At 45.1% G+C, this 12240-nt stretch overlaps 1 protein-coding gene across 3 annotated transcripts in view; it reads right to left on the reverse strand.

Moving 5' to 3' along the window:
- Positions 1 to 11734, reverse strand: part of PIK3R1 (phosphoinositide-3-kinase regulatory subunit 1) — an 83856-nt gene extending 72122 nt beyond the window's left edge. Inside the window, exons 1-2 of one of the 3 annotated variants that reach the window (XM_080677149.1) lie at positions 11309 to 11734; positions 903 to 1607 (exon numbers count right to left, since the gene is read on the reverse strand). In XM_080677149.1, coding sequence (XP_080533275.1) covers positions 903 to 1236 — 334 coding nt within the window. In that variant the 5' untranslated portion in view covers positions 1237 to 1607; positions 11309 to 11734. Of the gene's footprint in view, positions 1 to 902; positions 1608 to 10709; positions 10946 to 11308 lie in introns of those variants that run through there. The other 2 variants (XM_080677148.1, XM_080677150.1) reach the window with 2 other exon arrangements.
- Positions 11735 to 12240: the final 506 nt, after the last annotated feature.

The following is a 12240-nucleotide window of genomic DNA, read 5'->3' on the forward strand; positions in this document are numbered from 1 at the left end:
CCCATTCTAAGCATACCTTTCCATACCTATCCCAGTCTTGGGAAGGGAAAGAAAGATTACACAAGCAGGAAGAAAAAATGCTTGAAATTTACTAGTGAGGAAATGAATTGACAAAGCTGATAACAGCAAAGCTGAGTCAAAGGCTTGTCTCTGTGTGAAACTGAACAGAAACAAACAAACAAACAAACAAACAAACAAACAAACGAAGCTCAAAGAAGGACCACCTCCAATAAACAATGAGTGGTTTTTGAATCAAGATGGTTTCCATTAGGAAAAGCATTCAGTGATCTTTTTTTTCTCATGAAGGCCAAGCGCACTATAGGCACCAATGCTACATACACATTGCCCACAGAGGAAGAGAACTCCCTCCACATCTAGGCTACCGACAGGACTGGGTTTCAGCTGCAGGCGCAGTGATCCTGGAGAGGAAACCAGGAGGTAGACACCGGGTTATGAAAACAATGGTTTCTTCTCCCCTGAGTTCTGTGGTCATTTTATTACTCTCTACATTTTTTCCACACAAATCACATTAATGTTAAATATACTTACATTAGACTTACCCTCTACTTTCTTAAAATGATTTAGATATATAATACCAAATATAAGAATAAGGAAGTAAAAAGTATTTAATTCAATAACTATAAAAGTAGTTCTTAAAAACACTCACTAAACAGGTTCTCAGATACCATCTCCCTGTTTTATAACTAAACCCTCCACCCCACAAACACAAAAGTCTAGTCGTACAGTGATTGGCCACGCTTTTACACAACATATATAAATTCAGGTAAAGTTGCCGAAAAGACTTCTGCCCAGAGCATTTCAACTCAACCCAAATGTAAAACTTTCCTTTAAAAAAAATAAAAATAAAAAGAGTCATTTAAAAATTACTCATTAATACTGACCTTGCTGCTCAGTTTCTGCTTCAGTTTTCGAAGAACCTGGTGCAACAGGAAGGGGTCGAGGTGGCCGGGGCTTTGGGGTGGGAGGTGAGATTTTTTTCCTCCCAATATATTCTACATAAGTTCCTGGAAAGTCCCCTCTCTCCCCTGTGGTTTCATTATAGCCATTTAACCAGCCGATTTCTTCAGGCCTGGCTTCCTGTCCATCACTAAATCCAAGAGCTACTAAGGACCCTTTATTCACAGTCAATATGTCATCCAAGTGCAAGTCAATATCTTCTTCTCGTTCCTTTTTATAATCATAGAGTGCTCTGTACTGGTACCCCTCAGCACTCATGTTTGCAAATCCGTGACCATGCAACAGACGAGTCTGGTTACACTGCAGTCTAATTTTATGTTTCTATGGAACGTGAACTCAGAGAGTGTGTTAAGATTCTGAATATATGTCCAGCAGAGGACAAAGGACAACTCTCCAAAGGTTTAAGAGGAGAGGTGGTTGTCCATCTGTCCTCCATCAACGGTGTGACTGAAGACAGGGCTCCACTTCCTCTGCAGGCCACAGTTCTCCCACTGGCTTCCTTTTCAGCAACTTGTCAACACTTGGACTCCAGGCTGACTCTCACAGCGAGGCCCAATCCTTTCTGACACTCTTGTCACACTGTCCATCTGTCGTCTGATTTTACTGTGCGCTCCTCACGCAAGCTTCACCTAGCAAAAGAAAAACAAGACTTAAGAATGAACATCACACTTTGCCATCTGTGTGAATTTGAATTTCTACTTCCATTCAACAAGTACTTAATCAATTTGGCAGATGTACATGGGCAGCGTGCTATTGCTGGACTTGATATCCACAACAAAGATTAGTGACACACTCGCTGCCTTCTAAGAGCACCAGGCAGGGTTGGAAGGGGTGTTGGCATGTGGCAATGTCTCAGAGATAAGACTGGTACACAAGGAACTGGTACACAATAACATTAGGTAAATGCCAAAAGACAGCAGCGACTAAACACTACAGAGTTCAAATGGGGGAGAGATAACATCTAACTGTAGGAATCTGAAGGCAGAATGAAATGTGTGGCACGGCCTAAGGTACAAATGTGACTAAGCAAGTATCATATTCTGGAAAGAGCCAGAACAGTGAGCCCAATCTGTCTGGAGGCAAAGAGGGAGCATCGCTGACTTTTGAGAAAGCAGGCTCCAGTCTAGTAGTATTGAGGATAGCAAGCAGAATTTAAGGAGTTAAGGAACTGAAGAGGAAGTAGAGACCGTTCCTGCAAATTATTCTATGAAGAGAGCTTAGTGGAGGGAGAAATGGGAAATGAAAAGTTTTGTGTTTTTTTTTTTTTTTTTAACATGGTGGAGGCAGAGAAATTAGATTCTCTAAGTTAGTAAGTTAGCGTTGGATTGCCAAAAGAACAGTGCACACATATGCACACTTAGCACTCCAATCATTTCTCATCGTTATCTTTATTATAAAGTCAAAGCAACCTAAAGGCTTCCGTTAAGCTGGCCGAACAATAAAGCAATAAAAACAACAGCCACACAATTTCGGTGTGCTATATCAAAGAGAGCTTGTACAAATTTTACGGTGTGGAACACTTTAGAAGTTTAATATTATAGGCACTCTTCAGTGTAAGCATCTTAAGAAGACAAATCTGATTGCTGAGTAATTGTTATGTTGGCATTCAGAAGTGTAAAGTATTCAACTTTACATGGCTAAAGCCTCTTAGCTGTAATATAATAACACTCTTAGGAGAGTTACATATTAAAAGAAGCAAAAACAAACACTGGAAATTTTTGTGTAGCAAGAATATGAATTTTGGTTAGTATTATTCTACATTGTATTTCAGTTGTCAGAGAAAAAAATGAAAGCAACCAGCAGAGAGGATGAAAAAATAAACTATATTATGTTTGAAGACAGCCTCTCCTTTTGCTAGATCCAGAATCAAATTAAATACTCACTGCATAAATTCACACAAAAATGTAGAACTAGCAAATCTCATTTTTAGTACTAATGCACTCTGTACAAATGAGACACAGAACTCTAAAGAACATGAAAAAATTTACATGTCCCTAAATGCCTGGAAACCAGGCAATATGCCTAAGAATAATGTAATCCCCCCAAATCTGTCTTGCAATTTTAGTTAGCTTTTCCAGGCAATGTATCTTTTGTGTGTGTGTGTGGGGTGGGGGGGGGGGGGGGGGCGGAATTCCTCAACCAGTAGGCTGGTAGATCTTTCCTCCAGCTGCTGCTTATGGCTTCCTCTATTTCAACAACTCAGTGTGCCAGTTTGGTGAGATTCTTAACAGAATGGGGAGCCCCTGCTCACCACATACCTATGTAGCTATCTATGCAAGTGCCTCGCTAGGGCACACTGTAGTCAGAAAGGCTCCATGTCTACTCAAGGTATTACAAACACGAAGAACTTGCTGGCTTGACTGAGGCCAGACTCTAGAGTAGCAATCTCGGCCATGTGTGCCAGAAACCTGTGTTTCTATTAATTCCTGGTCTCTCACCATTAGCAAAAAGAAGCGTACTGACTGTGTAAGATAAATGCTGTAGAGCACTCTGGGCCCTCGTCTGAGAAAAAAGAACCCCAGATCTTCTAGGACTCTAGGATTGAAAGTTCACCATTGTATTAGAATACACCATTCCTATCTTCTGGGACTCCATCATCAAGGCCAGGAATATCAATCAGAACAATTCGAGATCAGCCATGATTCGGTGCCAATTAAGTGGTTGGAGAACAATGTTGTAAGAGACTTGATTAGTCATTTGGGTGATGATTGGCTTGTGTCCTAGTATGAGGTACACAGCATCCTTGGCTCAGAAGATGCAGGCTATTTTTTGCCCTCCATGGCTTAATCCATTAGAAGTTATTTGTTGCTAATGAAACAACCTGGGCCATTATTCAGGTGTGCAGTAGCCAGGCCCATTTTAATGACTGTCACTGTCGTTGTGGTCAACACGGTCTTCACCTGACACTTACTGGAAGCTACTGTGTGTTCTAACCGATTCAATCGTCTTCCTCCTCCTCCTAACCTAACGCTTACAGGAGCTGTTCTGTCAACACCTAATATTTGTTGGGAGTTACATGTGTACTAACACATTCAATACATTCATTTAGCACATTCAAAGCAAGATAATCATAAGGCAGATACTATCAATAATTCTCACTTTACATGGGAGAAAGTGAGGTGCAAAAAATTTAGTATCTTGGCCATGATAACACCGAGCCATTGAAAGGTGGAAGCAGAATTCAGATCCAGGCAGTCTGCCAGAGCCACCACTTTTTACACCACTAGAACCTACTGCCCAAACTCAACTTGCTTCGATGCCTGAGATATGTCCATGGGGTGACCGATGCAGATTCCTGCCCACCCGCTCTGACCTCCGCTTTTTACTCTCTGTAACAGCAGCCTTACTGAGTGTTTGTGGCTCTTTCACAAACACACCTGCACAAAAAGAAGCCATTCTAACTCAGAGCAGTTCCGTCAAGTCAAAGACCAGGCATCTAGGACCATGCAAATTTCCTTCCAGAGAGACTTCACTAAAATGCATTCTTGCCAAAGAAGTCCATAAACCAGTGAATAAAAGAATACTGGACACATCACTTCTGGAAGGCTGCCCACTTCTGCTCTATGAGCTGAAGCTTCTGCCACCTGTATCCCTCTTGGCATCTATGTCCCCCCTCCCCCACAACCCTGCTGTGGCCATCCCAGGCTCCTCATTGCACAATGTGTGAAAACTCAGCTCCTCCGTAGGGAGATGTGAAGTATTAACCCACAGTCACAAGGGCCATCACATCTAGAGGACTGACAAGTTCTCTTTTCTCTCACCCTCCAATTCTCAGCAGGAATGCAGAAAACTCAGAAGCCTGAGGCACTGGTAGTGTCTGGCTAAACCTCCTGAGATCAATGGAGCCCAAACTATTCAGATCCACAGGCTACACGCTGCCCAGATTCACAAGATTTTGCTTCCAGTGTCTGGCTACACACACCTGTCCAGTGAGCTATTTCTACCCAGCACGGAGTAAAGATTTTTATATGTGGGTAATATCCACCATCCATTAAGTTAATGTTTTCAAATAACCAAGGGTATTAGGATATCTAGTCCCCAAGTTAGTTACTATTGTTGCTGTAACAAAAGGTATAAAGGAATCGTATGAACAAATAACAAATTAACTCACTTATATAACATCATATGAACAGTTCAAAATTTCCTTAAATGATTTTGCTCCATTCATTCAACCATTTTAAAGATGACCCAAGATACTGTTAATTGGAAGTATATTTCCTCTCTCTGCTAAGATACTGAGCAAATTCTCATTCTCTTCCTCAAAATAAATGTTGTTTCTGATGCCTGACAAGCACCCATGACTTCTTAATGTACAACTGCTTGAAAGTAAAATTTCAATTTAACCCTCTAACCTGCAGGCATTTTGGCAAAAAAAACTTTTCTTTGAAAAGTCCTCTGACTTTGTTGACTTACTCCCCTTTTACAAAGAACAAGGGTTTAGCAAACTTGGTGAGAGGTAAAGGATATTGTTAAGTCACTTTAAATAAATCAAGACTATATCCTGATCATATGATTCTATCCTGCGATAAAATTAGCAATCTGGCTTTGGGTCCCAGCACAAAATGGGTCTTCGATCCAGATGCAAGGGCTATGGAGGGGTTCCTGGGCCCCAGCGGTTACCTCCCTACATTCCATCTCTCCATCCTCAGTGTGCTCGCTCTGAGTCTAGGGCAAGCTCCCCACCTAAATTCACAGTCTAAAAAAATCACTGTTTAAAAATCTTTTCACTTTTCAAGTATGTTCTGGAAATCATGAAAATCGAACTGAACAAAAGTTAAAATTTCCTAGTAAACACAATGAAGTTCGAGTTAAAATGATGCACTCAGGATAAATTTTATCTCAACTGAACAAAATAAAAATGATGGGATCAAATTAATCTTGGAGTTGCAGTCATCAAATATCTCCATTCATTTTCAAACCAACCAGAATGTACTGCCTGCTGCCACGCTCAGGGCTGAGCTTGTACTGTGGGAAAGCGGAGTGTCTAGGGCAGGACTCCCTGCCTGCGAGCCCTTTGGAGGGGTGGGGGCTGGGGAGGGGAGGTTGCACAGAACAAGCCCAGGTGAAAGGACAAGGAGGCAGGAGGCAGGAGGCAGGATTCTCCAGAAAGCACTGCAGGGAGAGCAGAGGAGAGAGAGAGACCAGGCCCAGCTGGAGACAATTCCCAGGCTCAGAGGTCATCACCTGGGGTCAAGGAGAAAGGATGATGCAGGCACTCACACCAAGGCTTTCTTGGTCCTGAGAGACACCCTGTTACCCAGAAATGGGCATAGGGCTGAGCATCCTGCTTCTCTGCATCATCACTGAAGAGAAGCCCTAAGGAGATGCCCTGGGATGAGAGGGCTGAAGCAGACAATCCAAAGCCCCTCCTCTTGTTAAAATACAATGCTGTTTTGTAAAACTCTTAACAAGAAGGTTAGTATAAGCACTAAGCTTCGGACTCAGCAGCTGTCCCCATCAGTGCCTAGATTTTAAACTTGGGCAAGTTACTTAAACCTCTGCGTGTCACAAGTTTAGCATCTGTGAGAAAAATACAAAAAAAAGCAAACCTACAGCTCATAGGGTTATGATGAGGATTAAATTAAATGGCACATATAAAGCACTGAGCTCCATGATTGATAATTAGAGCTTAACAATTAACACCAACACAGTGCTTATGATGGGCCAGGCTCAGTTCTTAAGAGTTTTGCATATATCAACCCATTTAATCCTTACAGCCACCCTAGGTACAAGTATTATCCCCATTTCATAGATGAGAAAAGCGGAGAGATTAATGTGCCAGACGCTACATGGCTAGTAAATTGCAACTATGGTTTTGTTAATATTGTTACCACTGTTATTAGTAGTATTGAATGACACTGCCATTTATGCAACTCATATTTAAAACAGGAACAATTTGCCAGGAATTTTCTTTTGTATTGCCTCTAAATACTGCAAACTGTTCTAAATGAATTGGGAAACCAGCCAAAATAAAACTCTCTGCTGTCCCCTTAACTCCCTTCCAGAGTAAATAGACAGATAAAGGCTGCATGCAGACTTTGCCCATCTAATTCTCTCCCTACCTGAGGTAGAGGGTGGCTTTGCAGAGGTCAGGGCAAAGGCTGCCTCCTGAGTCTCAAGGATGTGTGAGAGTGTCTATCAGGGAGGACAATACGAGGCTCCCTAGGTGCGCTCAAAGAGAAGAGATGAAGGCACTAATGCAATCCTACAGAACTGACAGTTCGCATGTGCCAGCCCCAGCTCTGTGGGCTGAGCCCTGAGTCTGGACCACTGGGGATCCAGTGAGGGCAAGGGGCATGGCACAATGGCTTAGGCACCTCGCTTTATTAAAGTACTCCACCCACTGGTGGATTCTCTCCTTACATTTTGGCCAGACTCCTGTGATTTAAATAATCTGAAGGGGGTTGGGGAGGGGTGTTCATTAACCTGAAAACTATTTTGACTACAGGTGCCTGTGGATATGCATTTGATTTACTTTAAAGAAAAACAATGCTGGGAAGATAAACTATCCAGAGATGTTTTCATAATAGATTTTTTGTTTTTTAGCAAAATCTATACTATACTCATTCTACCCTTTACAAAAAAAATAAAATACAAAATAACATAAGCCAAACAGACAAGTTTATAGATGATGACACAATTTTTCAGTTCTTCTGGCATAATATACATAAAATAACTTTCAATCACCACTCTTTTGGCAAGTAATTTCAATAAAAGTGTTGGCAAAATCATGGCAAGTAATCGCATTAGGGGTGAAGGAGATGGGGAAAAAAATAAATATAATAAGAATATTTAAATATTAATTACAACCTAAGTTTTTATTTTAAAAATGTCATATAATTACATTATGCCTTCTAAGGTAAAAACTAATTGGCAATTCCTTCCTTCCATTGATGAGTAACTTGCTCACCTTCTCAAGCTTCCCTGAGATGCTCAATTCTCCTGCCATAAATGGCAAAATCCCTGTGCCTTCCAAAGGAGGGGGACCTGTGGGGAGCCTGTCCAAAATGTATAACATACTGAAAAAAGCACTTCCCATTTTCTCTGCATTGTGCATGCCTCAGATGTGAGAATTAAAAGTAAAACCCCAAATGCAGACATTATCTCAGCTTTCTATAGTCTACCTGACCATAACATTTTTTTTCCAATTTGTTCATGTACCATCTCTTTAGTTAGTAAGACACATTTGGAAAATTACAAATTGCAAGCATAATAAAAGCTGAACTAGAATTGTTCCTGTTTTAATGAACAATCTCTCAGAGTATGTCTTTTTAGAACAGTCCTCTAAACTACCTAAGAAAAAAATTTTCAACCAACATACTAATCTAAAAGTTACACGGCATTCATGGGAAAATTTAATTAAAGGTTTGGCCAACACTTTAACAACACAAACTTTGGATAAGTGCAGTAGGTTTGCATTTGAGATACAAAACTCTTCTAACACAGTCCCAAGAGTAAATGCATACTCCACCACCACTGTCAATAACCAAAGTATGCATTACCTGTAACTCACTGCATCACTTGTTTCCCCAAACCAACCTTATACTGTGGGGATTTCCTGATCTTCATATATTTCCATTTCAAGAAATAACTAAAGTAGACAATATAATTAATCAATGGGAAGTGAAATGCTTTTTCACATTGGCTATCAGCATCACAGATGTAAAAAAAACAGTGATATCATTTTACAAAAGCAGATATAACAGCAGATAATAGTGTGTACATTGCAGTGTTCTGTGAGGCAACTGGCAAGAACAGGCCCCATATCAAGATGAAAGTTAAAGAAAGCAAATGCACATAACACTTTAAAAGCCAGTATCAGATACATAAAACTTTCTTCCAATCATAGAAATCGTACGAAAAAGTATGACTCTACTGCCCATCTGCAACTGGCATACAAAAGCTGAGGCCAGCAGTGGCAGAGCCCAACACTTCTGCAAGGCAGGCAGCCTCCTCCATGGCCCTTTCCAGTTTAAACCTTGATTCCCAACCAAACACACCTTCCCAAACTATAGAGGGACACTTCCACCCCCCCCCAAAAAAAAAAATCAATGAAAGGGGTTATTTTCTTTGTAGTGATCAAAACATTTGCTTCCAAAAGTTTAAGCAACTTTTGTTCCTAAAAAAACCATTATCTACTGCTTTTAAACCGTTTATTTCAAGAACAGTGTAATCAGTCAAAAAAGTATACATGGGGGGGGGGGCGGGCAGGGGAGTGTGCTTCTTATTTTCTTTTTCAACCATAAAAGATGGTTGTGGCCTTCTGTGCAGAAGTCACCAAATTCCTAATGATTTTTACTCCTTGAAGATGCATTACTCTGATAGCCTAAGAAATGAACCTGCTTACCTATCCAACCTTTCCTAGCTAATACCTCACCATCTTTAAAGTTGCCAAAACGCAACACTATCTAATGAAATATTAAAATACAATTCCACATGAAGCTTGGGTCAATAAGCTTGGTGAATGTCCTGCCTAACAACTAAAACTTGAACCTCATCCCACTGAAATGACAATCTCGTGCTGCATTCAAAACCCGGAACTACTTTATCCATTCCTACTTTGCACCGACAAAGAGGAAAAGGACAGGAAAAAAAAAAAAAAAAAGGAAAAGAAAGAAAGAAAAGAGAAAGAAATCCTATCGCTTCTGAAGTCCTAACTCCCCTCACCCCACCCCCACCCCAAATGAGAGTAAACTCATACTTCAGCTGCCAACAGCGCTGCAGCAGCCACCAGGATTCCCGGTATTAACAGCGCCCAGAGAAGCATAAGAATTTCCCTAAAACAGTTCACACACATGCTGCATTTAACATGTAACGGCCATTCCGTTCACACCCTCCAATTCTGGTTCCCAAAGTACATTTCTGGACTGGAGTGGTTGGTCTGGGCTCTTCCGTTCTCTTTGGTAATCTGCGGGGCAGTGTCTGCCCTTGGGAAGTGAGTGTTAGAACCGCGGTTTCCAGACAATTCCCCAAGCTACTTTAGCTCGGGCTTGCACGCTCTCTTGCCCTCCCTAACCGGCTCCATATTGCTGGGCAAGTCCCTCCAGTCTCAACCCGCTTTACAAAAAGCTGGATTTCCGGGCTGTTCCAAGACCCCATTAAGCGCGTCTCCAACAACCTGCCCAGGCCCGGCCGGCACTAGACACCAGGTTGGGGCCCCGGCGACCCGCTGCCCCGAGGCTCACTTCCTCCACCCCGGAAGAGGAGGGAGACAAACTTCGCAGGGGGGGGGGGGGCTGGCAGTGGGCTCCCGGGACCACCGCCGCCCCGCCCGCCGGGATGGCCCAGGCAACGACCCCGGTTGCAGCTGGAGGGCACGGAGGAAGGCATCGCTCCCTCCCGCTAACGCAAAGGCAGCGGTCAGGGCGCTCTCCTCTGGTGAGGGACTCCAGAAAACTGCAGCCAGGCAACACTGGAGACCCTCAGAAGTGGCCGGAGGGGTGAGGGAAAGCCGGGGGTCGCCTGCAGCTCGGGGACGGATGCGCCCGGCGGCATGCAGTACCAGCTCGAAAGGAGGCCGGGAAACGGGAGCCAGGACGCTGGCTGCGAGCGGGGCCCCGGCCAGGCGCAAGATTCCGGCGACGAGGAGGACCAGCGGCCGACCGCTCTCCCCAGGCTGGGCTCCGCTGAAGAAGCCGCCGCCGGTGACAGGAAGAGAGCGGCGACAGCCGCGCGCACGCACCGCCTCCCCCTCGCGAGCACACACACCCCGACCCGCTGCCACCGCCTACCTCCCCCGCGGGCCGGCTTCCTTCCTCTCCCGAGCCCGGGCTGCAGCGGCGGCCTCAAGCACGCACGGCTCCGACCCACCGGCGTTCTCAATCCGAGATCGCCGTCTCCAAGCCGCTCGCCCACCAGCCTCGCAGCAGCAGCCGCTTCCTCCAACTCCACTCCAGCTGCTCGCGACTCCTCTCCGCGCGCCCGCAGCTCCAGCGCCCGGCGCCGGCTCCGCCTTCGGTCCAGCCCCGTGCGCCCCGCCCCGAGCCCGCGCCAACCAGCGCCGGCGTCTCCGCCCCTCTCCGCTGGCGCCGCGCCCTCCGCCGCTGCCCCTCGCCGTGCCGGCCTCCCAGCCAGGCGGCCAGTGGGGCGGAGCTCTGACCTGAGGACCCTTCCCGTCGCCTGTTCGCCAGTTGCCCCGCTCGCCTTCCGCTCCCGCCGCGGCGATGCCCCGGGCGCCCCGGACTCGCGCTACCTCCGCTGTGGAGCGTTCTGGGTCTGCGTCCTCCGAGACGGCCTGGCTGCAGCCCGCCCGCTGCAGAGCCGGCTGCTGGGCGTCTCCCAGACTAGAGGCAGCTGGGCTGGGGGAGGTCTAGGACAAGTTTAGACTTACTTAGAGGCTGCGTCTTTAATCCGAGCGTCTTGAAACAAACCCCAGCTTTTATTCGAGCCCTCAGCCCCAGCAGAGTGGCTGGGCGGGAAGGACTCAGATTCAGGGACTCGCCAAAGCCGGGAGGCCCTGCAATTCCCGGCCTCGCCAGCACAGCCTCGGGAGTGGGCGGAAAAACCACGCCACTCCGCGTGGGCCTGGGGGTGAAGGAAGGGTGAAAGGGTGAACCGGAGGGACGAGCGCCCGCAGCCTGCCGCGAAATCCAAGAGCCTGGCACCGCCGCCACCGGGAGCCAGGCGGGTCGGCGAGAATGGAAGAGTTTTATGAGAGCGCACGCTGGCTGATCCCTTGCAGTCCTGAGATGACCGAGCAAATGTAGGTCGCCCAGGCAGATCACGGCCCTCTCTCTCCTTGTTCGTTCATGGTGTCAGTGGAGAAAGCTCACCCGAATTATATTGTCCCATAAATATGTTAGCTTTCAAAGGCAGATTCTTCAAATAATAATCATTACTTAAGTTGCCACCCCCAAACCTGATGTTGGGTAAGATGGCATGCCAGCACCTGGTGTTCGCTGTTTTCCATGAAAACACCTAAGAATCGCTTTTTATAAAGCCCTTTCCAGATTCCTCCTCCTCACCGGCCCAACCTGCTTGCCCCAAAAAGCCTTTTTACTGCTCTTTCCCAATTTCCTTGCAAGAATATTACTTTTTTTTTTCACCAAGCACTTATTTGTCAAATTTTGAATTTGGTAGTTTATTCCAGTGGGTGTTGGAAGTAGAGGAAAGAACATTCTGAAATTTACGGACTGTCCTTAGAAAATACCATTTTTAAAAAAATGTATTTTTATTGATTTCAGAGAGGAAGGGAGGAGCGATAGAAACATCAATGATGAGAGAGAATCATTGATTGACTGCCTCCTGCACGCCCCCCACTGG

The sequence above is a fragment of the Plecotus auritus genome (genome assembly GCF_963455305.1).
Source record: "Plecotus auritus genome assembly, chromosome: 7".
Lineage (NCBI taxonomy): Eukaryota > Metazoa > Chordata > Mammalia > Chiroptera > Vespertilionidae > Plecotus > Plecotus auritus.